Source organism: Pygocentrus nattereri, chromosome 28 (assembly GCF_015220715.1).
Source record: "Pygocentrus nattereri isolate fPygNat1 chromosome 28, fPygNat1.pri, whole genome shotgun sequence".
In the NCBI taxonomy this organism is placed as follows: Eukaryota; Metazoa; Chordata; class Actinopteri; order Characiformes; family Serrasalmidae; genus Pygocentrus; species Pygocentrus nattereri.
In genome coordinates, this window is record NC_051238.1 from 19,122,113 (window position 1) to 19,149,346 (window position 27,234).

The 27,234-nt window shown below is 37.8% G+C and overlaps 2 protein-coding genes across 2 annotated transcripts in view; one reads left to right on the forward strand and one right to left on the reverse strand.

The window, feature by feature from the left end:
• Positions 1–6,180: 6,180 nt before the first annotated feature.
• Positions 6,181–7,155, forward strand: LOC108440311. Its single transcript, XM_017719114.1, has one exon. It carries the CDS (start codon positions 6,181–6,183, stop codon positions 7,153–7,155), a length of 975 nt encoding a protein of 324 aa, XP_017574603.1.
• A 1,009-nt stretch (positions 7,156–8,164) lies between these two features.
• Positions 8,165–27,234, reverse strand: part of dock5 (dedicator of cytokinesis 5) — a 54,402-nt gene continuing 35,332 nt past the window's right edge. Inside the window, exons 34-51 of the mRNA XM_017719087.2 lie at positions 24,677–24,833; positions 24,539–24,579; positions 24,365–24,455; positions 23,014–23,133; positions 22,382–22,471; positions 20,711–20,815; positions 18,296–18,437; positions 18,052–18,133; positions 17,852–17,936; positions 16,788–16,874; positions 15,580–15,756; positions 14,570–14,653; positions 14,286–14,423; positions 13,771–13,940; positions 11,768–11,912; positions 10,872–11,022; positions 10,668–10,780; positions 8,165–10,125 (exon numbers count right to left, since the gene is read on the reverse strand). Of these exons, the coding sequence (XP_017574576.1) occupies positions 10,024–10,125; positions 10,668–10,780; positions 10,872–11,022; positions 11,768–11,912; positions 13,771–13,940; positions 14,286–14,423; positions 14,570–14,653; positions 15,580–15,756; positions 16,788–16,874; positions 17,852–17,936; positions 18,052–18,133; positions 18,296–18,437; positions 20,711–20,815; positions 22,382–22,471; positions 23,014–23,133; positions 24,365–24,455; positions 24,539–24,579; positions 24,677–24,833 (2,080 nt within the window). The 3' untranslated portion in view covers positions 8,165–10,023. The remainder of the gene's footprint in view (positions 10,126–10,667; positions 10,781–10,871; positions 11,023–11,767; positions 11,913–13,770; positions 13,941–14,285; positions 14,424–14,569; positions 14,654–15,579; positions 15,757–16,787; positions 16,875–17,851; positions 17,937–18,051; positions 18,134–18,295; positions 18,438–20,710; positions 20,816–22,381; positions 22,472–23,013; positions 23,134–24,364; positions 24,456–24,538; positions 24,580–24,676; positions 24,834–27,234) is intronic.

The following is a 27,234-nucleotide window of genomic DNA, read 5'->3' on the forward strand; positions in this document are numbered from 1 at the left end:
TGTCTTGCTAAAATAAGCAGGGACATCCCTGAAAAAGACGTTGGTTGGATGGCAGCATATGTTGCTACAAAACCTGTATGTACTTTTCAGCATTAATGGTGCCTTCACAGATGTGCAAGTTACCCATGCCATGGGCACTAACACCCCCCCACACCATCAGAGATGCTGGCTTTTGAACTTTGCACTGATAAAAATCCAGACAGTCCTTTTCCTCTTTGGCCCGGAGGACACGACGTCCATGATTTCCAAAAACAATTTTAAATGTGGACTCGTCAGACCACAGGACAATTTTCCACTCTGCGTCAGTCCATCTCAGATGAGCACCGGCCCAGGGAAGCCGGCGGCGTTTCTGGGTGTTGTTGATATTTGGCTTTCGCTTTGCATGGCAGAGTTTTAAATTGCACTTGTAGATGGAGCGACGAACTGTGTTCACTGACAATGGTTTTCTGAAGTGTTCCTGAGCCCTTTTGGTAATATCCATTACAGAATGATGTGGGTTTTTAATGCAGTGCCGTCTGAGGGATCGAAGGTCATAGGCATTCAATGTTGATTTCCTTGCTGCTTACTTGCAGAGATTTCTCCAGATTCTCTGAATCTTTTGATGATATTATGGACTGTAGATGATGAAATCCATAAATTCCTTGCAATAGCACGTTGAGAACCGTTCTTAAACTGTTGGACTATTTGCTCACGCAGTTGTTCACAAAGTGGTGAACCTCGCCCCATCCTTGCTTGTGAACGACTGAGCCTTTCAGGGATGCTCCCTTTATACCCAGTCATGACACTCACCTGTTTCCAATTAATCTGTTCACCTTTGGAATGTTCTAAACAGGTGTTTTTTGGGCATTCCTCAACTTTCCCAGTCTTTTGTTGCCCCTGTCCCAACTTCTTTGGAACGTGTTGCAGGCATCAAATTCAAAAAGGTCAGATCGGGAGACCTTGGGGGCCATTCAACTGGCTCATGACGACCAATCCACTTTCCAGGAAACTGTTCATCTAGGAATGCTCGGACCAGACACCCATAATGTGGTGGTGCACCATCTTGCTGGAAAAACTCAGGGAACGTGCCAGCTTCCAAGGTGGATTGGTTGTTGTGGGCCAGTTGAATGGCCCCCAAGGTCTCCCAATCTGACCCCCTTAGACTTTCATCTTTGGGGTCATCTGAAGGCAATTGTCTATGCTGTGAAGATACGAGATGTGCAGCAACTGAAACTACGGATACTGGAAGCCTGTGCTAGCATTTCTTCTGCAGTGTTGCTATCAGTGTGTGAAGAGTGGGAGAAGAGGGTTGCATTGACAATCCAACACAATGGGCAGCACTTTGAACACATTTTATAAGTGGTCAGAAACTTGTAAATAACTCATGAAAGAATAAAGTTACGTTACAACCAACCATTGTTTTTCTTGTGATTTCCCAATAAGTTTGATGTGTCACATGACCCTCTTCCCAAATGGCCACCATGGTCACCACAAATCTTGAAACATTTCCCCCTGCCATATACTAATGTGCCACAAACAGGAAGTTCATATCACCAACCATTCCCATTTTATTTGGGTGTATCCATATAAATGGCCCACCCTGTAGATGTTTGTAACAGACCAATATGGTTGTAAGGTTTGTAATTTGTTAGGCCTACAGTTTGTATGGTTAGACTTAGAGCTGATGGTAGGTTTAACCCAGGGTTTATAATACACTGGATCTAGGCATTTGTACATTTTGCTATTAGTTAAACCAAGAGGTTCTAATAGGTTAGACCTACTATTTGTAGGTCTATTATTATTATTATTATTATTATTATTATTATTATTATTATTATTATTATTATTATTATTATTATTATTATTGTGTTTGCATTAGGCTGAACCAAAGCTTTGTAGAGTTTGCAATTGGTTACACTGAGGGTGTGAAACTAGTTAGACCCAAATATATAATAGGTTAGACACAGGGGTTATAAGGAATGTAATTGATTGGACCTAACGTTTGTAATAGTTTTGACCTAGTGATTTTCATACATTAGACCTAGTGTTTGTAGGATTTGGTTAGGTTAGACCTTTTCCTATGTTAAATTTAGGGTTTGAAGGGTTTTGAAACTGAGACCTAAGGTTTCTAATACATTAGATGTAAAGTTTGTTCTTAGTTTGAACCCTACTAATATAATCTTATTATCTTAGCTCAATCTTAGCATTAAACCAACCTGGTCACCCCTCCTTCACAAACTGCCTCACAGACCCGAAACCAGTGCTTGCAACAAAATTATTAACAGGTCCTATAGTTTGAAACTGATAAATGATGATATAATGATAAAATGAACAATCAGAAAATATTTGATTTCACAACCCAATCAAGATATTGTAGTTCTGACTGAATCCTGGTTAAAACAATGTGTCTGAGTAACCCTACCAAGTTATAATCTATACAGCGTTGATAGGAAAGCAATAGGGTGTTGGAGTGGCTTATTTACATTAAATCATGTTATTTAAGTAAAAACTCTTCATTCATTTTCCAAAGAAAAAATGTTTGTGTTATCATGCCCTAAACATGCGTGCATGATGCAATAACAGTTTTGTGATAGCTGGGATCTGTAGACCTCTCTTCGTGCTCTCTCATACTGTAGATGATTCAGCTGAACTTTTAAATCCATACATCAGCTCAGACATGCTGATCTTAGGTGATTTTAACCTGAAGTGGGTAACTAATGCATCTAATCACTTTAAGTGTGTGGAAGCGTAAAACTAATTACAGAACCAAAATAACCAAACTTACAGGTTTCGTTAGCACCAGAGTCGCTGTGAATTCACTGTTTTAAACCCTTTGGTTGCTATGTGAAGGCAAAAGCAGAGAGCTGATAGCAAGTTTTACAGTCATCTGCCTGTGTGTGCTGTATTTCTGGGTAGTCGAATGTTAGAGGTGGTTTCTCTCACTCTGGCTAGTGATGGCAGGATGTGTTGAGTGTTCTGGTGTGAGAATCAGGTCACTATTTTTAACCCATTGTTTATAGTATGAAGGCTAAAAGGAGATATAATATAATGCTGCTTTCTAGTCCTCCTTAGACGTTCCTACTTACAACTTCAGGGTTTGTAAGTATGATTTGATTTGTGTTCCAATGGTTTTGGTTGAAATTAAGTGGAAATAATATTTTTAGTTCACTTTTACTTTTATACTATTAAAGAGAGCCATTGTATACACACTATATTGCCAAAAGTATTCAGTCACCCATCCAAATCATTGAACTCGGGTGTTCCAATCACTTCCATGGCCCCAGGTGTACAAAACCAAGCCCCTAGTCCTGCAGACTGCTTCTGAAAACATTAGTGAAAGAATGGGTCACTCTCAGGAGCTCAGTGAATTCCAGCGTGGTACCATGATCAGATGCCACCTGTGCAACAAGTCCAGTCGTGAAATGTCCTCACTACTAAATATTCCATAGTCAACTGTCAGTGGGATTATAACAAAGTGGAAGGGATTGGGAACGAGAGCAGCTCAGCCATGAAGTGGTTGGCCACGTGAATGACAGAGCGGTCAGCGGATGCTGAGGTGCATTGTGCACAGAGGTTGCCAACTTTCTGCAGAGTCAATCACTACAGACCTCCAAACTTCATGTAGCCTTCAGATCAGCTGAAGAACAGCGTAGAGAGCTTCATGGAATTGGTTTCATGGCCGAGCACCTGCATCCAAGCCTTACATCACCAAGCGCAATGCAAAGCGTGGAATGCAGTGGTGTAAAGTGCTGCCACTGGACTCTAGAGCAGTGGAGATGTGTTCTCTGGAGTGACCAATCACGCTTCTCCATCTGGAAATCAGATGGATGAGTCTGGGTTTGGTGGTTGCCAGGAGAACGGTACTTGTCTGACTGGATTGTCTAAAGTTTGGTGGAGAGGGGATTATGGTGTGGGGTTGTGTTTCAGGACTTGGGCTCGACCCCTTAGTTCCAGTGAAAGGAACTCTTAATACTTTAGCACCAAGAGATTGTGGACAATTTCATGCTCACAACTTTGTGGGAACAGTTTCAAACTTCTGTGAAATCAAACTGTCCACTTAGGAAGCAACACTGATTGACAATCAATTTCACATGCTGTTATGCAAATGGAATAGACAACAGGTGGAAACAATTAGAACTAGGGCATGAAACTGGTTAGGCCCAAGAATTGTGTTAGGTGTAGAGTCTGCATTAGGCTAGACCTAGGGTTTGCAATAGGTTAGACCCAAGGTATGTTAGAGGTTCGACCTAGGTTTTGTGTGGTTTGTAATAGTTTAGACCTAGAGTTTGTATCAAGTGAGACCAAGGGCATGAAGGACCTTGTTTTAGGTTACACTTTGGCTTGCAGAAATTTCAGTTGCTTAGACTTGGGGTTTATGATAGATCAAACCTTGGGCTTTTTTATGAAAAGCCTAGGCTTTGTAATACATTAGACCTATGATTTTGTCAGAGTGGACTTGGTTCGTAGGTTTTTGTAGTAGGTTGCAATTAAGGTTTCTAATAGGTTAACCCCAGGATTTCTAATAGGTTATACTTATGTTTAACTATTGCTCCACAAAACTCCACAAGACCTATGGTTTAAAGTATGGTTGACCTTGGGTTTGTAGAGTTTGAAATAGGTTAGAACTAAGGTTTGTAGGATTGTAATGGTTTTTGTCATAGTTTAGACCTAGGATTTGTAGGGCTTGTGATAGATTAGATGCATAGGTTTTAAAAAGCTTAGATAGAGTAGGCTTAGTGCCTGTAGTACATATGTTGGGGTTTTACAAAACAGAGTTTAGAATTATAAACTCCACCTCTATCAGCAAACTCTCAGGAAAACAAATTACAAACCATAGGTTTAAGCTACAACAAACCCTATAAAGCCTTCTACTAGGTCTAACCTCTCACAAAGCATTAGTCCAACCAAGGCGTGTGCAAACGTAACCTACAACCACACTGGCCCTTTGTGGATTTCATTCCAACAGTGCAGGAGCACATGTGATCAGTTGCTGAAGATGAGGACCAAATGATTAAACAAGTGGAACCCATTTCAATTGGCATTAAAATCTGCAGCCACACCTGTCATTTGCAGATAAGATTGGACACCCTTGGTCTAACCTATCACAAGCTCTACAATCAAGATGTCCCCTGTTACAAACCCCAAGTCTATATATCAATCTGAAGTATTACACACCCTTCAAACCCAAAGTCTAACACTAATTCTGGCCTATTACAAACTCTGTCAAACCTATTGCTAACCCTAAATTTAACCTACTGCAATCCCTACAAGCCGTAGATCTAGCCTATTAGAAATCTTAGGTCTAAATTGTTACAAAGCTTACTACAAAACTATTACAAAGCCAGTTAAAAACTTAATTATAAACTAAGATATTACTGACCTATTACAAAGACTGCAAACCCTTGTTCTAACTAGTAAATACCCAATATCTGAACTGTTTCTAAAAGTAGGTCTATCTTACTGCAAACACTAGGTGTAACCTATTAGATATACTTTGACTAATGCTTTACAAATCTTACAAACCTTAGGTGTAACTTGTTACCAACCTGTGAGCCATTTACAAAACCCTAATTCCATTATCACAATCCATAGGTTGAACACTTAATATAATTAAGCAAGTTGTGGTAGTGTTCAAAACTAAGGCAATGTGCTATTATACTTACATGAGTTTTTAAAAAAATAATAATAATACAAAACCCCAATTCTCTCTCTGTATCACCTGTAAATGCCTTAGATCTGTTGAAAAAAAGCCCCTAGAAAAGGCATGAACTTTCTCTACCACAACATCTGAGGGTGGTTAAGTGGTGGTTATCATGCAAATATGCCACATGACCATAGTATATGAAAATTTACTTCCAGTGCTAGACAGCCTTGGTATAAATTTAAGGACCAGTTCTGATGCTAATTAAATATCTATGTCTACAGACTTCACAAGCAGATTAGCAGAATATCACTGGTAATCTTGGACTGCCGCATGTTCCTTTGCATTAGAACCAAGTAGTAATTTTCCATTGCTTATTTTTTTCTCAGACATTAAAGAGGAGCTGGATGTAGCAAAAATTAAACACAACAAACCAAGGTAATGTAAATTTTTTTCATCTTATTTCTTGTAGAGATAGATACTCAATAAATATACTCATGAAAATGTCTAATAAAAGCAAATTATTTATGTAATAGATACATACAACACAGTCATCAATCATGCTGAGTCCTGGGCAGGAGATGGGGATCTGGATTATGACTGGCTTTCTAGCCATCCTTACTGTCTTTTTCAATGTCTATATCTTACTGGTGAATCAGCGGAACTGGAGAAAGAACCATTTACATCTTTGTCCAGGTGACACCATAATGACTGGAATATCTCTGGCTAGCATTGGCCATCAAGTCCTCTCCTACTTCTGGATGACCATGGTTGAGATAGATATAAACTGTGTATATGACATGGTGGAATCCATTCTGCTAGTGTTAGTTTTTTCTCTGAAGTTCTCAGTTATGTGGACCACCGCTTTCCTAACTTTCTTCTACAGCACCAAACTTGTAATTGAGCCCATCCATTGCTACACACACATCCAGGAGGTTATCCTCAAGCATGTTCTCACTGTAGTGATTGTTATTTTTCTTTGTGGTTTCACTAACTGTCTGCCACTACTGAAGGTCCTGACATACCAGAACAGCAGTGCAGGAAGCATCAACTGTGGCTCAATCATACCAGAAGGGGTTACTGGTCTAAGCTACATTATCTATCTTGCGGTGATTGCAGATATTGTTCCAGGTATACTGATGATCAAATGCAGTATCTCCATTTCATACCATCTGGCCATCCATCTTCGTCACATGAAGGAAAGTACTAATGGTGCTCACGCTCCTAAGCTGGGCACTCAGATGCGGGTTATCAGGATGAACCTCACCCTAGTGGTAGTGTTTCTTTGCTTTCTGCTCATGGACCTTTACACCCAATCCAAAGTAGTGTTGCAAAGTGAGAACAGCATTGGTTTGACAATTCTTTTCTCCGCACTTTATACCACAGCCAGTGGATTTGTGCTTATCTATGGAAAGAAGAGCTTCTGGAAAGAATTTCTTCAGTGGTATAACTCCTTCTTAGATGAGTACTCTTGTTTAAACTGTATGAAAATACCAGAGTGTAAGAACAAAAAGCACAGTGTTCCCAAGCACTAAGTTTTGTTCTATATTAGCTGTCAAAGGACCTATTGTTAGTGTGAGGCTGTAGCGTGATACTGAATGCATAACAATGTATAAGATACAAGTCAAATCTGAATTCTTTAGCAAGATCAAGAACAGTATACAATCTTTCCTGATGCAACTTCATTGTATAACTTTCAGCTGTGACCAAAACAAACAGAACATTAAACTATTCCTAATTCCTAAGGATATTCTTAATAAGAAAGTCTGAGCCTTCAGTTCTTCAGTTCAGCCTACTTCAGTTCTCTACCAACTGAAGACCCAGGCTATTTTATATATTCGTTCATTCAGACCACATTCCATTTAGTGTTCTGTAATTTATTCAAAGCTATAACATCTGAAAGATTTCTTTCAGGAGAAAAAATATCACCAAGGTTTCAGACTGATAAGAAATTATCTATAAATCCTGTAGCAGCTAATGAAAAGTCTCCTGACTACTTCAGGTATGTTTATGTACACCGTTTAATATATTCAGTCTGCTCAGTTAATTTTCATACTGTCCATGTACACGATGTACAAAAGGGTTTTTTTTTTTTTTTAAATAGTCTACATTTATTCAACTCAAACTACACTGTAATACGCTACATGTACATTCTCTGTTATGCTTGTCTCCCTGCATTTTGAGGGAAAAATCTTTGCCTTAATAAACTAAAAATAAAAAACGGGTTGACTTGATTTTATGCACATCTAGGCAGAAATCGTATTTACATCTACAACCACTACATCTTTTTAATAAAAGATGTAGTGGTTGTTGATCAATAACATTGTTCTTGCCATATTACCCTCCTCTAGGTTGAAGATCTCCAGACTTCAATTTGCACTCTTAGCATGCACTTCCAATCTCCAAAAGAGCAAAAAGTAAAGAGCTTAACACAAAGATCTTTAAAAGTTACTATTATGGCAATAAATCAGTTGATAAAGAGTATATTAGATACATTCCCTGCATATGCGCATTAGAAACAACATATTCACGATCAGACATTCACACAAATCAAGATCTTTAATTTTGTTTGGTTTGTATTAGGGTACCATTTCAAGTAATATCACAACTCAGACTACATCATTTACAACCAGGTTTAAATTATCTCTCAGTGAAAAACTATTTACACAAACAACTGTTTAAAAGGCTTTCTTTGTTTCATGTAGAATTATACTGAATCTGTCCACATAATCATATATTCCATTAGAAAAATAAGTACAAAAATTTTTGTGCAGACAAATACATATGCAGAAGCACATGCACAAATCACTATATTTGGTATGTCACTGTAGATTTCATTTGCATTTCAAGATAACATATCTATGTCTATACATAATTAAGTTTTGTTGTTTTAGTATACCCCTACTGCTCAAAAGGTACACGTCCAAATGTACCAATGTTTTGAAAGTTTTATATAACAACTCTAGAAATCAGACCCATAAGAGGGAGCACAGGGTTGACATGAAAATGGTGCATTACATATATTTCTATCCAGTGCATTGCTCAATAACAGGATAAACAGACTGTTGTAAGAAGGGTCAGAATGTTTTAGTGTTTAATGGCCAATATCACTGTACACAACATTTGCTTCAGATTCAGAGTGAACTGTAAAACTGCTGACTAAATTATTTAAATTGGTAGAATAGAACACTTTCCCCTCACTGCATTTTATTACATTCTCTTTCATTACACTGCTTCTACAAGGATACCGCCCTCAAATTTTTGTCATGATATACTATGAATGACAGACTTCAGTTCAGTCAATATTTTCAGCATGCAGTACCCCAAAGATTAAAAATGGACCTGTCAGTAAGAACACTTAAATGCTACAATTTATGCCTAAAAGTATCCAGAGACTTCCTCTATTCTAGTTCTAGTCTATATTTGTTGAATTGTGCATACACAGCACTGTTTACAGTAAAGGACTACAGCACAGGGGTATCCAGTCTTATCTGCAAAGGGCCAGAGTGCCTGCAGGTTTTCACTTCAAACAAGCTAAAACACACCTGACTCTACTTGTTTAATCAGGGGAAAAGACTGGACACCACTGCTTAAGTGGTTTGGTTACCTAACTACTCATACCTGCTCATTTCTTAGATGTCCTAAATTGCTTTACAATTCCAAAAAGGGTTGTATTTGACAAAATTCTTATAATTAAGATTTAAGTCACTTCAAAACATGGTTTTCACATTTTCTTTTTTTTTTATCCTGTAGAGTTTAAATATTTATACATTATTGAATGACTAATTTGAAAGATTTTTCATGAGGTATTTATTTTTGGTACAAAAAAAAAAAAAAAAAAAAAGCCACAAACTAAGGATAATCTAAAAGTCTATTCACAAGTAATTCAGAATTGGTGGAGCACTTGGCAATTACTTTTGACATTAATGTCCTTTCATTGGCTGTACCATTAGTGCATCACTTCTATTTATTTGCTGATGATGGAAAGAAAATAGATAAAATGTGCCATAACCTATAACCACCCCCCCTTTGTACTGTTTAAACTGTCATAGAACAGGAGTATTGGTCTAACTTTGTGCCTCACATCCACATTTAGAATCAGCTAAACTGATTTGTACACTGACAAGACACAGGACAATGGAAAGAACAACCAGGAAAAAGAATTCTTAACTCAGTCACCATTCATCATCATTCTGACATCATTCTGACAAATTAAATTAAGATAAAATACCCACATAGCATTTGTAAGCAGGAGAGAAAATATCATTCAAAACCATTAACAGCAGGCTAGAGTCCCATTATTGTATATACACTCACATGCAAGCATACGCATGATCGCAGGGATGCAGGCACACGCAAAAGACAAATCTTCTCCTGAAACCTCATTCTTGAAGGAAGTCTTTTCACTGAGGATGGAAGTCTTGAGGAGGGAACATGGACTTGCGAGTTTTGGGAGGGGGAGGTGGCGGCTTGCCGTCCACTTTCATTGGCAACACAGGTGTGAACTACAGATTAAAAACGTAAAAGAGTAAAAAAAAAAAAAAAAAAAGTAAGAGTAACAATCTAAAATTGTGCTTTTATTTTGTTTTCAGTGTTAATATGAAACAAACAGGTCAAATTATTAACGTACATTTTTTTTGGTTTGTTTTTGTAGGCTTTATAGAAAAATCTGCTTGCAGTTCAGATGTAAGCAGCCATTAGTAGTAGTTTTTTTTATTTAGAATGAACGGGGCTTTTATAATTTTGTATTTTTCCATTTGCTTAAAGGAGAGGTTAGATTTCTGTTAACACATCAAAAACCAGCACCACATCCAATCAAAGGCAGTCTACTGTAATAATAATAATTTGTTTCTCACATGGTTGTGGTATCCAATAGCTTTACTGAACATCACCTTTTATGTCAATATTGTACAGCGCTAGCTAACAGCATTAAAAAAAAAAACACAAAACTAGTGCCGTTAATAATCTTTCCTGTTAACACATTGATTAAGACTTTGGCCACCTCCTTCACACGCTGTGCCAAACAGGCTTTAAAATGTCCTCTTACCTCATATGAACTGTAGTCACTTCCGTTCAGGTGCTTTTTAGGGGGCATGGGTGGAGGTGTATTTGGGGTCTCAGCAATGTTGATGCTAGTGTCACTTAGGAGCGATGAATAACCTAAAAAAAAAAAAAAAAAAAAAAGCAAGTTCTGAAGCTTTTATATAACATACCATGAATAGTGTGTATAGGAAAGGGTGGTTCCACTCACTAGAGCTTCGAGGTGTGTGTGGAGAGGCTGGCAGGGGGCTAAGAGGGTTGTTTAAGCTGAGACTGCTTGTATCTCCATGAAACAGTGACAGTGCAAGCTTCCGATCCCCAAGGGTGAGACTTTTAGGCCTTTGTTGCTTTTCTGGAGGGGTCTGTATACACACAGACACACACAGAAAAAAGCACTGGTACAACTTTTCTATAGTCCTTTCCCCCTTTAGGCATTTGACCACCTGCTGCAAACCCCTTCTTGCTTCTTTTACATACACAAATACACACAGCCATGACGCATATGCAAGACATTAATCAAGTCTCCTTCAAATGATCAAACATGTTTACGATGCAATGACAATTCACATCAAATATACTAAATAATATTGAGTAAATAACGGGCCTAATTGACCAACAGTTCTTAAGAAGAAATTCTCAAGAGTGAGAAAATGCAGGTCTGATCATTTTTGAACATTTATTTCTTGAGAAATCTCTGACACCGATAATTAATAACAAAAAAAAAAAAAAAGAAGCCATTTGTCATGCTCTGCATGTCATCTCACACTCTCATAACTCATGCATATACGCCAGAATATAATAAAACGGTTACAATCCAAGCAACTCAACGATTGCACTACAGTATTTGCAAATACAGAATACACCATAAATAACATTGCTCGTAATGGTTTTTGTATTCTTGATTAAAAATTGGCATTATTAATCCAAGCAACTCAATGATTGCACTACTCTATTTACAAATAATATATAACAATTTATATTTAATAATGCATATCTTTAATAATAATTTATATAAAATAATATGCAAAAATGATTCATAACAAAAATATTAAGGAATACATTATAAATCCTTTATGAAATAAATTGTGTTAGGTAAGCAGCAAATACCTCATTTGTGTCAGCCACCCTTTCCAAAAGGACTTGAGACTTGCTCACGCTCCATTCTTTCCTGTTCTTTTTGCTGATTCGGTTATCCTCCTCAGAGCGTGACAAATATGACATTCTCTTATCACTTAAAAGTGACAGCACAGAACTGTGGAATGAAACAGAAAGAAAGACAGGGTGGAGGACTAATGTATCATCAGGATTTATTATTATTATTTATCATGTTACTGCTCTTTTGGCTCTTACTGTCTGGCAGGTCCTTCAAACAGAAGTGAAGATAAGTTAATAGCCTGTGTTCTTAGTCAGGTATCTGCCTTCATCCAGCTCCTCCTATCCATAGCGCTAAGGGTAGGGTGAACCTTTTACTCAATTATCAGCTTCCACAAGTGGTAACAATTAGAGTGGTGCTATTTTTGTGAAAGCAACACTACAACACAAGTTAAATAGCTGCATTTCTAACTCCCATAAATATTTTTGCACCCTCTCTCTATTCAGCCCCTACCTCCTTTCCAATCTCTTCTCTTACTGTACAGGGCGTAATGTCTTACTTAAAAACATAAAAACTGACATCAAATCAATCTTGAAACAAACAGAAATGGAGAAAACCAACAATGAAGCAATGAAACTAATAACTACTAATTGTGCCACAAGCAACCCAGCTCCTACTATACTTCTCCAAACTACCTCCACTGACCTTGCTCTGCTTCTGACTTGAGTGATTTACTCATCATTAATCTCTGGTCAGGTTTACTCCATTTTCAAGTCTGACTGCTTCTCAGGAAGCCTTCACTAGATCACGCAAACATTATGAACTATGAACAAATTACACTCATTTCATTGTCCTTGACTCTGGAACAGCCTGTCCTGGCCCAACTAGGGGTGGGCAATAGGGCAAAAATCTTATCATATGCATGAAATGAGATTTAATGAGTTAAAACAGACAAAATAGAACCTTTAGTGTCACATATAAAAATACTACAATAATAATATTAAACAACTTTTTTTATTCAATTTTACTCAACTGCACTGCACTAAATCAAACAGGCCTAATTATGCCAAAGAGGCCTAATTCATTGTTCTTTTAGATACTGCTATCCACAATATGCTCAGGAATTTGTATTGTAATATAATTTTTCACAATAACAATAAAATACCTTTACATTGCTCACCTCTATGCACAGGAATTTTTCAATTTTGAGTAGAATAAACGTCTTAAACTGCATGTCTTCAGTCCTCCTTAAACTGTCCCCTGACCCTAAACTACAATTGCTGTGAATTCTCAACACTTTTGGACATGGGCATCTTCAGGATCTTCAGGATTAATCCTTCCAGGTAGCTAGAATGGCTCTATCTGCCCTGATAGCCTCACTACTAAAATTCTACAGGTGTCAGTTCTTGGTCCACTTCTGTTTACCTTGTATATTACATCACTGGGATCATGATCAGCTCAAACGGCTGCTCTCATCACACCTGCACTGCCGACTGTGCCTTTCTCTTCCCAGTCCTTGCAGTCCATATATGGAAACTAAGCTTCAAGGAAGTCCATCTTAAATTAATTCTGTGATCTCATGAAAAACACCACATTTACATATATCCTCCCATTTAGTCTACAGCATTGTAGTCCCACCCATTTGTGCTGAAGAATGCAGTGTTTTAGCTTGGACTGCTTTTTCAATGAAGCACAATTCAGGGCAGCCAGAACTGAAGCACAGCTGACAAAAACAAACTTTTTAATTTTAAGGGATAAAGAAAGGTTGGAAAATGGTCATGTGAAAATTAATGATGACATAAAACCCAAAATAGGGTATGGATAGAAGGATATGTAGAATATGGGCCCTATAACCTCACTTGTTGCTGAAATGTTCAAAATTGAAACTGCACTTTACACCAACTATTCCTGCCTTCCTCCCAGAGGAGGAATTATTACAGTGCATTATTGTAAAATTTTATCCTTGTGGAGGAAGGCAGGAAGAGTTGGTGAGAAGCACAGGGTTTCAGAAGCATACTTTTGGGAAGCAGGTCTGGAAGGGTTTCCATCAGAAGAGCCACTGGAGAGGCCTGAAGTTGCACTGGAATGTGTGGAGATGGTTGACATGCGTCTCAGTGTAGAGGACATTATGTAAGGCATCACTACTGATCCCACACGACTTTTCTTCTTTTTTGTCAGGGAGCATGGCTGGAGACAGAAACAAAAAGGCAAGCAAGTGTATGTGGGAGGTAAACAAAGGGATACGTCTGAATTCTACTTCTTTTCTTATGGATGCAACCTACATTCAAAATTATGCATTTATGTCTTTATATGTATCACATGGAAACGTGTTGTTTTACATAATTACCCATATCTGTCCACTTAAGTATTAGCTAAGACAAAGCAAGTCAAAGTAACATTGACATGTCATTCAGCACAACACTGAAAGTCAGATAAAACTATTTCTAACTTAATAAAATGACATAAAACCAATGAGGAGCTAATAAAGCGGATTTCCTTAAGGCTGTAAGAGAGACTGAAAGCTACACTGACCAGAGTGATAACTCCATACTGTCTTTCCACTTTCTCTCTCAGCTCCTGGAAGCACAGGACCAGACGATTGTGAAGAGGCTTCAGCTGTTCTGTTGATTTCTCCCCATGGATCCGTATGCCCTCATCCAACAGTGGGATCTGAGTATAAGAACTTCCATCTTAGTATTTTACATTTGACATGCCAACATACCTACAGCACTGATAATTGCAGTGCTGGAATGAAATGTGACCTATGCATTTATGTAAAATGTGAGGATGTTTATTTTGTAAGTCCAAAGTGCCACCTGTAGAGCAATGAGGTGCTTGAGGACTTCGATGCGTTCTAGATCATCTGGGTGCTGCTGCATGTAAGCCTCAGTGAAGAACGCCTGCGTGTCAACAAAAATTGCAATCAGTATATATTCAGTAAGGACTAATACAGAGGACTAAAGACTGGTGATCTATGAGCAAAACAATGATCACAAAGAAAGCTATTAATATGTAAAGAATGATTGACTGGGTTCAAGAAGTAAAACATGGGTTATATACACACTACATGGACAACTATATTTGCCAGTCTGTTGGATGAGTCTGGGTTTGGTAAATCCCAGGAGAATGTTACCTGCCTGAGTGCATTGAACCAACTGTAAAGTTTGGTGGAGGAGGCACACACACACACACACACACACACACACACACACACACACACATACATACATACATACATATATATATATATATATATATATATATATATATATATATATATAAATAATTTTTTTTTTTTTTTTTTTTTTTTTTTTTTTTTTTTTTTAAAAAAGGGGCCTTTTTGGCCTATGCCCCTTAGGTTTAGCAAAGGAAAATGTTTGACTGACCCAGAAAATAAGGTCTACAAAGGCATGGTTGGGTGAGTTTGGTGTGGAAGAACTTGACTGGCCCACAACTCAATCAAACACCTTTGGGATGAACTAGAACAGAGACTGCAAGCCAGGCTCTCTCGTCCAACATCAGTGTCTGACCTCACACACGCTCTTCTGAATGAATATTCAAAAATAATTCCACAAAACCTTGTAGAAAGTTTCCCAGAACAGTGAAAGCTGTAAGAGGTGCAAAGGAGGGGACAAATGTCATATAAAGACCTATGGATTTAGAGTGGGATGTCATAAAAGCTCCTGTAGGTGTACAGTTGCCCCAATATTATTGTCCTTACAGCGTAGCTCGATCACCACATTTCATTTTGACACAAAAAAGAAACATTTTTAATCTTTTCTAAGAAACAAAGTCAGGAATTTAAAATCAGAAGACCAAGACCGACCTTTTCGTAGTTTGCAAAGCCACCCATGACTGCAGGGTCCACTATGCCATTGAGCATCATGGACAGAGGATGGACAGCAAGAGAGCGGTCACATGCCTGATGCTGCACAAGATTACTCAGCTTCTCATTAGCCAGCTCCATGGTTTCTATTGCATTCGCTAATGGGCTGATCTCATCCTGATAACAGCAATGGAATAACAGTCTTTTTACATCAATTCCACCAAGGTAAGGTACCAACAATACATGTAAATGGTGTTACTTTTTTTCGTATTCTAATGACGTAACAATTACTTTACAGTTACAAGAAAAAGACTACAGTTGAATTACAGGTACATTATAGAAATAAGGTTATTACAAGCAGGATTAAAACTATATACACAGACATCAACTTCTCCTTTTGTAGAAATGTGCTGTTTTGCAGGATAACAGTCACATCAATTTTGCTGATTTGTAGAGATTATCATTTTGGGAAGTTTGGTGATTTAATTGGCAGAATTAAGACCTGCAGTGTTTATCTCACAATATTTAATTCAGACTTGGTATGCTCTTTTATTCTCATTTGTTGCTAAATGAAATTCTCCAGTTGGACTAACGGTAAATCAAACTTTTGCTAATGCGTAAAAGTGAGCTCATATTACCATTAACTAAGAAGAATAACATGGAACAGAACAACATGTATGTAATTTTTCTGGCCCAATGTGAATAAGATCCCTGGGAAAATTCAGTTTCCTATTTATTTTCCTGTGGGCATCACTGCTCTATGTGCCATGTTGCCAGTTGCCATTTATGTATTAAATCATTTTGGGAGACTAAAATCAGATTTTCCTTACAGTAAGAGACAATTTCCCTATCTGTGATATGTAATTCCTCTGGATCGAAGTGAATACAGCCTTTTATATCCACCTGGAATTTAAGCTTTCAGTTTACTTTGTTTTATGTACTAAATCAGCTTGGACCACACTAAAAACAGATTTTCCTTACAGTGGGAGACTGCTTCTCTTTCAGGGCTATGTAACTTCATTAGCCCACTGTGATTAAAGCCTTCAATACCCATCTGGATTTTCAGTTTGCTATTCATTTACAATGCAATTAAGTTTTAATCATTTACTCCCTTGTAAGCCTTGTTTGTCACAGGCCAAGCATATGAGAGAAAGAGAAAGGCAGCAGTCAGTAAAGTTTCCACTTATGAATCACATTCTTTGACTCACCGCAGATGTAGATTTCACTTCAAACCACTTGAGGATTCCTGGGAAGTGGTACTGTGTGATGAATGTGGTCCTTTCAATCCACATGGTCTGTGAGACAAGTAAAAAGAAAAAGTATACTCAAACAAAGCGATTACTAGTTGAGCCACTTCCAACTCTACTAGGGCTGGATCCGAGCATTTAACTATTCATGTATTTGCTCATTGGGCAGGTATTCAGTTTTTAATTTTGGGATTCAGATATGAATGTAGGCCATCAATAAAGACAATTGACAAATTACTGTAATGTTCAGGACTGCTAGGAGAACCTGAGGTTACAGTCCATAACACAGCTTTATGTTTCACTAACAGATAAAAAACACAGCCCCTCTGCTCTACTCTGTAAAACCAACAGCTCCACGTCTATTCAGACTCAAAAGGTCTTCGAATAAATAAACCTAAAACAGCCTAACAAACATTTCTTCTTGCAAAAAAGAACTGAACTACTTAAAATGCAGTGTGGCAGTGCTACGACACATTGTTAGAACATTCATGTACTTTATACTTTTTTTATTCATGTGCTATTACCCTGTAGAATGCTGCTAAGAGAAACTGTGCGTAAAGCAGCTAGCCTGGGGATACGGATTTTACAACCGATGAAGCCGCTGATGCGCTTTCAACATGTGTTAAATCTTAACACCTATCAATGCCGACTACAATAGCAGCAAATAACATTGAGCACTCCAAGTTATCTGATCAGTGCTACACAGATTAAAAAACATCTCTTGCTTGTAAACTCATGAAATCAGGAATGGTAACCACATGACATCCTAAAACCTTCTAAAGGATTTACATGGCTGACTGCCTTTAGTTGACACAGACAATGATTCTTGCAGTGTCTGTGGCAGTGTTTCCCAACCCTGGTCTTGGACGCACCCGCTCTGCAAGTTTTGCCTGCTGTAACACACCCACTTCAACTCGGTAAGGGGTTGTTAATGAGCTAATTATTTGAAACAGATGTGCTGAGAGCAGGTAAAATATTAAAGTTTAGGAAATAGTGAAACACAAACATAAGGTTTATTATCTCACAGCAAACTCGTTGCCTGGATCTTTCTCGCCTTTCCTGAATGGTCTTGAGTATTGGAATTGGTCCACCTCATTTGTTCTGTAGTAACTGGGAGGAACAACAAGGAAAGAGAGAGATGTAAACATAGTAGATCAAATTTTCAATTCATAATTTTATCATAAATATACTGTTATCATGACATTTGTTATGTAGCATCTCATACTTAAGAATTTGTTCTGGAACACCTTTATCCTTGAACTGCAGAGGCAAACCGAGAACAGGCTTGACAGTAAAGCACTGAATATCTAAGATGCTTATGTAAAGGGTTTAACATTTAATATGCACATTGAAGCATTTCATTAAATTTGACAGACAGCTTCCACACAATATGTATTGATGGTAAAACTGTGTAACAGTATAACAAGCAGCTCATAATATGAAAAGCATTCAGTGATGTTTGAGGATACACTGGCCAGGTGAGCTGCAGATGGTGTCAGCAGGGCGTGCTGTGCTGGTCATTCTGACTGCACTGGGGAACTGAGAAAGCAGCTTCAGACTAAAGTCCTCCAGCCATTCATACTCTTTACCACGGTAGATGAACACTTTGTTCTATAATGAACCAGAACAGGTTGTCAGTCGTACCAGGAAACTGTAAGTTAGACACAAGTTAGCAAACAATATGCCCATGTCCTCTCAGATCACAGAGCAAAAACGATTAAACTAATGTTCTTAATATGTTGTCAAGTTACATAAAAATCCACCTAACAAGATAATGCTTAATTAGCATCAACCGGCTCATAACTCTCATTAACTACTAGTTACCCTTTGGCACATTTATTTAACAGAAATAAATTAACAAGTAAAATACTAATAGTAAATAGTAATAAAGTAATTTAATATTATTTCCCCCCACAAATACATTAAACTGTATATATATATATATATATATATATATATATATATATATATATATATATATATATATATATATATATATATATATATATATATATATATATATATGTATATGTATATGTATATATAGTTTGTTTTCTTAAGGGATGCTGTTACTTCATAGTTTTGTACATACACTCACTGACCACTTTATTAGGTACACCTTGCTAATAACAGGTTGGACCCCCTTTTGCCTTCAGAACCTCCTTAATTCTTCGTGGCACACTTTCAACAAGGTGTTGGAAACGTTCCTCAGAGATTTTGGTTGGTTATTTGAGTTCCTGTTGTCTTTCTATCATCTGGAACCAGTCTGCCCATTTTCCTCTGACCTCTCACATCAACAAGGCATTTTCGTCCACACAACTGACCGCTCACTGGATATTTCCTCTTTTTCGGGCCGTTCTCTGTAAACCCTAGAGATGGTTGTGCGTGAAAATCCCAGTAGATCAGCAGTTTCTGAAATACTCAGACCAGCCCGTCTGGCACCAACAACCACGCCACGTTCAAAGTCACTTAAATCTCCTTTCTTCCTCATTCTGATGCTCGGTCTGCACTTCAGCAAGTTGTCTTGACCACCTCTACATGCCTAAATGCATGGAGTTGTGGCCGTGTGATTGGCTGATTAGCTATTGTGTTAACAAGCAACTGAACAGGTGTACCTAATAAAGTGACCAGTGAGTGTATATTCACATGCTTATTTATCAAACTCTCACTTTCATGGAGTTTTTCATGTTTTTTATGACTTTTTAGCCCAAATGCACAGGGGCTAAAAAAAGACTTAATTCCAAGCTCTGACCTTCCCTCTTTGAGATGGGGTAAATGCAGCATTAGTTTCCATAACCTGTTGTTTTTCTGTGTTCTGGCCCTTTTAGTGCACAGCCTTGTTCATGATAGTCGTTTAGCTATACTGAAGCTATTATCTGCCTGCATCCTACTGCCTCTGCCTCGCCTGATACAGAAAGGCACAGAGACAGAGAGAAAGTGAAAAGGAAACAGCAAGAGGAAGAGAGGACAGAATAACAAAGAGTGAGAGTCCTAACATTGTCTGAGTTCTTAGCTGACAGTCACTCAAAGTGAATGACTGACGTGATGTGTAAGACAGAAATAGAGCAGGACAGAGAAAAAGAGAACATGCAAGGTAACAAATACCTAATAAAGTGGCCGGTGAGTATATTCCACACTAACATTTTGTATTGTGAGTATACTATTCTCTTTGCATGCTTGTGATAGTACAATGAACGAATCATATGCATATACATCCAGGAACACACAAATACATTGTTTCATTATTTCAAAAAACACCACAAAAATTAGAGGAACGAACTTCTGTTCTGAAACATTCAAAACAGTGTTCAACAGGGTCCTTTCCAACAAGGTAGCCCACCTTTATATTTGTTCTCATTACAAGCATTAGAAGTGATGGTGTTATTTTCTGTTAAATAGAGTGTACACAAAGTGCTATCACCCAAAGTTCCCAGACTAGAGACCTTGGTCTTATGAACTCTCATGTTCAGCCATGCCCACAGGTTTTCAGTGGGATTTGGAACAGGGAAACCAAGCTGGAGAACACTGGAGTAGATCACCATCTATCGAATTGGATTCTGGAAAACCTCACCAACCACCCACAGTAGGTGAGGGCACAGGACTGTGTGTCTGACATGGTGGTCAGCAGCACAGGGGCCCCTACAGGGAACAATCCGAGTACCGTTCCTTTTGACTCTGCAGACTTCATGTGCAGCCCACCAAACTGCTATCTACAGTTTCTTACAGTAAAGTTCTCTGACGACTCCGCAATCATCAGACTCATTACAGATCAGGACCACAGAGAGTACAGAGAACTGACCCAGGACATTATGGTGTCTGAAACACCTCCTGATCAATGCGGGGATTAAAATGATATTTTTTTAGCCTGAACTTGTTCCACTTACCCTGAGAAAAGATGGGAAGCCCTGGCCATAGTAGCCCACTGCAAAGTATTCAGGCTGAGGTCTCATAGCATGCATGATGTTCTCATAAAACTGTGCTTGTTGTTTCTGTGAACAAATTTAGGCACATAAGAGTCACAATATTACAACACTGTCCTTTTGGTTTTGTGGAAACAAATTCCGTTGCTGCAAAAATATTACAATATAATGAGAACTATTGACTAATGGCAGGAAAAACTTGAACACTGAAAATTAGGTGACCGGCCACTTTTGTCAACTCAAAATTCAGACTGTCCCTCCCTAGTCTAACTGGGGTGTTTTTGGGAATTATGGAGTTCTTGGACATAGCTGCTACTGTGCTACTGCTGTTCTCACTTGGCATTTTCCATGCTTATTTCCTGAGTACTTCCTGAATAATTCCATCTTGTAGATGGAGTTAGAGCTTACTGCTACCAAAATTATGAGTGCATAACTTCCACTTTTCCTTAACGAGATATGCTGTTTTAATACTTCTCATGCCCGATGTTCATGTGTTCTCATGTCGAAGCTATTCTGGCACCCATGTAAGATGTTTAGGTAGAAAAATGTTAATGAACATAAAAATGACTATCATCACCTATTGAAAAACATAGACAGCATAATACACATTACCAGACAAAAAAAAAAAAAAAAAAAAAAAAACCATATCTGACCGTGTAACAGTCTTTTTGCTCACTTTCGATAAACCACAACACAAGCTGGCGAGAAAGATGATGTAAAATACTTTATTTACTAAAACAAAGTCCACTGGTTTATTTGAGATATTTGGCATGAGAGCATAATTTAGATGCACAATACATTTATAATGGGTGATGTCAAACGGCTGCACTGGAGGTAAATGCCGTTGTTTTAGCCAGAATAAGTGGCTCAAAATAGGAAAATGAAACATACAATGCCATACTGTACAGCTTTCAGGTGTGATTTTCAGTTGAGGGACAATGAAGATAATACTATTAAAAGTTCCTCATTTTCCTGTGATGTTCTTCTAACTATTACATTGTTTTTGTGATTTTTTTTTTTTTTTTTTTACAATAAACTGGCAGAGAAACAAAAAAGCTGCTCTCATCTGTTGAGTCTTTTCTGCCTTGGGTTTACCTGTTCTGTAGTCTTTTGGATCCCCTGGTAGTTAGCACCATGAGCTACAGATCAGGCAAAGTCAAGGAACGCAGACAGGAAAGGAAGTTTTATTCAGTCAAGTTGAATTCAAGTTTAAATTCATTTGTGGCACCAATGGCAAGCAGACAGCAGTTGCCAGTCCACGTTTAGGTGCTTTCTTGAAGTGAACAATTAAATGTAATGTGCAGATGTCTTGACTGACCATCAACTTCAAAAATCAGTCCTTTTTTTCCCCTAAAGTTCTGCCCAAATGTAGAAAGCGAATGTGAAACGGATTCATTAAAAAGTGACATTTGCCCCTCAAGTACGCAGCTAATCAGAAAAACAAAGGAGAATGTTTGTAATCAGAGTCAGGAATATTTGATTCATGCTAATCTTGTGTATTAAACCTAATATTCCACTATGGATGATATAGAAATGACCCTTTAGATGAGTCATCAGTGTTGCATGTCTGTGTAACTTAAAGGCTAGCGTTAACAAAAAAGTTAAGTGGCTTTTCCAATGTGTAGCATCTCTCACCAGGAGCTGACCGAGCTCCAAAAAGTCAAACATCTGGTTCTCATGCATCTTGGCAAGCTGTTTGCTCATCTCAATGGCCTTTTCCCACATCTGTACATAAATAAAGAAACAAATAAATGAGTTCATGTACATTAAGCGAGAATATTTATTGGCTTGTAGAGTCATCTGTTCCATCAATAACCCCAACTAGCCCAGTATGACTGTCAAAAATAATCAGAAATCAGAATTTTCCCCTTATTTGTCAAATATTCAAATATATTCTAAATATATTATTTAACAAAAAAAAAGGAAATAAGAGGCATGCAGAACTGCAGTAAACATCAGATTTCTAAGTCAATGTAATGTCTCCTAAATCCCATTCACGTTTAAGCCACTGCTGCTCAATCTGTGGGTCACAACTGGAACATACTTCAAGCTGCAGCAGAGATAGATTTAAACATTTTCTACATTCAAATGTACATTTTTGTTAATGGATTCAATGCGTATTCAAATGTCTTCACACTTTGACACCCCTACAGCTTAGCTCGCCTACGGAGTTTAAACAAGGAAAACGGCTGAAAGAGTTATCTGAGAAGCAACAACATTAGTGCTTTGTTAGGTACACAGTGAAGTATCGTGTGCTTTAATCTCACTTTGCCCTTGTCTAGGTAGCATATAATCTCCTGGAATAGCCATTCTTTCAGCTCTTGCTGGGTACATGCAGGAGCCCCCTCATGCGGGATCAGGTGGGGTGCACAGGGCTTATCTGACCACTGAAAAAGTTAAGACAGAGATATATTAAAATTAGTTTTGTGCTTCACAATTACTAGCTCATGAATTTACATATATTGTGCCTGACTATGCCAATGTTGGGCATATTTAAACAACCCCTACAGGCTGACCACAGAGCAGGGATTACTTGGATGATAGATTGTTCCCAGCACTGCAGTGACACTGATGTGGCGGTGTGCTAGTGTGTGTTGTGCTCATACATGTTCGCATCAGAAACAGCAGTAAGGCTGGAGTTTTTAAAAACACTGTGTCTGCTTACTGTGCATTCTATCAGAAACACCTCATATATGTGTCAGAGATGATAGCTCATCTTTTTCCTGCACAGTTTGTGTTGGTCATCCTCTAGTATTTCATCAGTGGACACAGGATGCTGCCCACAGAATGCTGGATATTTTGTTGATGGACTATTGTCAGTCTAGAAGCAAGGTTTTAAAAATTCCAGCAGCACTGCTCCGTCTGATCCACTCATGCCAGCAGAAAAAACACTAATATGTCGCCACCACGTCTGTGTCACTGCAGTGCTGAGATGTGTGCTGCAGCAAAAAGCCCACATTAAAAGCACATATATATAAAAAAAAGTTTTGAAAAGTATCATGTTGGAAACATGACGACACAGACCATTATCCCAATACAAGATACATAACACAAATAAGAGCTAGAGGTTTTATATGGGAGGCAAATCCTGCCAAAATGAAAACAATAAAATGTAAATGCAAACCTCTTTATGCCATTTCTTTTTCCAAACATCTGCGCAAATATCCTGCCAAAATTGAAAATGAAATGCCTTCGTTTACAATTTCATTTTTCACATGAGCACGAGCCGTTTGTGACAAAAATTTGTCATTTCATTTTAGTCATCATCATGGTTTTTCATGACCAAATCTAAAACGAAAACTAACAGACAAAAGAAAACTTCACTTTGGCTTTGGCTTTTCTCAATGAAACACAGAATACGTGTCAAAACAAAAATCAAAATGCAAAGTTTACTTATTTCCTTTTCATGGCGATCGGCTGCAAATCTGACAAAATTGTTTTCATTTTTACTTCCTTTTTGGCAGGATTTGCCTCCCATAGTTTTATGGGTTCAGTCTATTGAGCTTTAGATGATAATAGCCATCTTACTACATATTTTAATTCTTTTTTATTAACAATTCAGTTTACTCACAAAATAAGATGATAGCAACAGCACAATGAACGAAAGGAAAGGCAAACCTCTAGCAGCTCAGCATGTAGCAACAGCGTGTAAGCAGCTTCAGTGTAGTTCTCACGGTCTAAGTGCAGGTCACGTAGTTTATACAAGTACCTGAGGAGAGGAGGCAGAGCATAAAAATATCAAGCGTGGTACTACCACCTCCTTATTACTATTCTATTTCCATTTGCACATACCGAATATAGATGTCTTCTCTTTTTTTCTCCTTGTAGAAGTTCTGGAAGCAGAGTTAAAATATGTTGTTAACATCCTGATTACGTCACTACTGGGCCTCAAAGGCAGTGTGGATAAAGAAATTTAAGTGATGGTCTTACCAGCACATTGACTGTGCAGCTCATACGCAGTTCAGGGCTCTCATCATGGGTGATAGTGCGGTATGCCAGCAGATTCTCCAGCAAAGAGCTTAACAGCACAGCCAGCTCTTCACCAGAATGAGACAGGTATCGATGACGCCTGCAGTGCTCCAATAGCCTGCACATACAAAAACATTGAAAATGCTGATTACAGTCAATGAGAGACAAGTCTGCCTAATTCACAGCATGGAAGTTGTGTTCTTAGTACCATATTGCTGTAATAATAATAATAATAATAAGTGATGATGGTTGGTAATATTTGAGTGCTTATTTGAGAACTGCATAAAAGAAAGGCCAGAGAAAGCAGTGGGGTTTGTTTATTTATTAGAGTCCTTGAAAGCCCAAGCCGCTTAACATACAGACTCCGTTCAAACTGCGTTTTGAAGGTCTTGGCGCTGTGACTTGTGCTCTGTATTTTTGGAGTCGGTCGGATTGGCAGTTTTTAACAAATTTAAGCTTAAAAATTAAAAACCTCCCATAAGAATCAATGACGGAATGTTCAGAACTTCAGATTCAAAACTTCAGGCCACTCAGTCTCACAGACACAGCTGATCACACAGGGAATCTGCTTTAAAATCCTTAAACTTTCACCTAGCAACTCCATTTCAGTTTTAAATGGTAGAGAAACTTTCCCTTTCGGAAACCTCAAAATATCTAATTATTTTATCAATTAGCTTTAGAGTTATGAGCATTTGTTTGGCACTAGGCACAGAAAACTGCCCCATTCACTCCCATGTAAATTTCTCAAAATCTGCTTATTTCAAGATTTTCTCTGTGTTTAACTCGTCATAACTCACACATTTTCTTCTCAATACATACAACATTACACCTAAATAATCCTCAAGGGGTCTCATCTCACACCATCTATCCAGTTAAGCGATAGAGTAAACATGTCCGAGTTATGACCGTTTGTTCAGAGGGTGCAAATCAACTCAAACAAGGCTTCTCCACTAAGAGCTGCGTAAAAACAGTGACAGTTCATTTGAATGCCCCCCCCTTCGCCCCTCAAACGCTTACATCTCTCCCTCTCTCTCTCACACACACACACACACACACACACACACACACACACACACACACACACTTCAGGAAATGCACATCTAGTTTACTTATTTGACTACATTAAAAATATATTTTTTGTTTTGTCATCACAACCTTTTATCTTGTCAAATACAGAGAGGGGAAACAAGGGGAATTCAGATATTTTTATTTTTACTATTTAATATACATCCACTGCTTATGTGCTTTAATTAAATAATTCCAATTTACATGTTTTTTTACTTTGTATTTAAATAAACAACAAACAAAAAAATGTATGTTTAAAAAGACATGATTAAAATGAAATTGACAGGGAAAAAGCATTCCAACACTGCATTAAAATACACCTACACGCAAAAGGTGAAAAAAGCAAAAATAGTGTGTCAAATTACACACAGTGATAAAAAGGGATGGGTATTGTTGGGATTTTATTGATACAGATTATATATATATATATATATATATATATATATATAGCTTGACATGAAAAGAAGTGATAAGCTGATTTAGGCTATCAAAATATCCTATCCTTTAAATAGTGGAAACATATTCTGATCAGGACATTTAGATATCAAACTATCAGACCTGTATTTGTAACATAAGACTGAAAATTAGCTTTCTATCTGCCAGCTTGTTCAAATTTTCTGGTTCCACCTTAAATGGTGCAGCAGTTATTATGGTGGAACAGGAAAATTGTAATAAGAGGACAGGAAGCTGACTTCAGCTTCAGAACTTTAATACTGGTATAAATTTTGATAAGGTAATTTAAGCGATTAAAATATCCTACCTAGAATTTGTGCCAGGAGGCTGCACTTCAGGACGTAGGTGCAACAGCCACTTTGCTAAAGTAAACATGCTGCAATGATTCAGATTGTTGTATCTGTGCTTGTTCCTTGAGGTTTCTGGTGTTTCCCTGTTTACACACAGCTATCACTTTACATATTATGGTGTAACCACACTGTAGCATAAGTAGTTCAGCTGGAATAGTTTCGTTTTTGCCGTCTTTACCAGGACTTTAAGGTTGAAGAGCCTGGATACAGATGGGGTGTTGGAGTTTTGGGGGAAGGAAAAAAGCTAGTGAGTGCTTTGTTTTTAGCTTTTGTTACTATTCAATTTGAACTGGAAACCTGATTGAATTACGGATGTGCGAAAATGTTAGTTAACTAACCCAATCTGGACTATGCATGCACAGGAACATGGTAAAACAAGACCAGGAAAGGCATATTTTGCTGCATAATCAAATAAAAATCAAATGCTTTTGTCACACAGAGAAAAGTGCTCCTCCCAAGTACCCACCATTTGACAACGCATACTATGTAAAGAGTAAAATTAACTTTATGTAAATGGATAGCAGTAACGCTTGTGTAGGAGCTTCTGTATTTCAGTACTGACCAGTCAAAAAACTGGGACCAATTTAGTGCTGGTTCTTGATAATGATTCTGTTAACATGTTTCATTTAATAATGATTAAAAAAAATAAAT

Excerpts from the sequence above, each read along its gene's own strand:
- LOC108440311 (XM_017719114.1), top strand. The coding sequence starts at position 6,181 with ATGCTGAGTCCTGGGCAGGAGATGGGGATCTGGATTATGACTGGCTTT.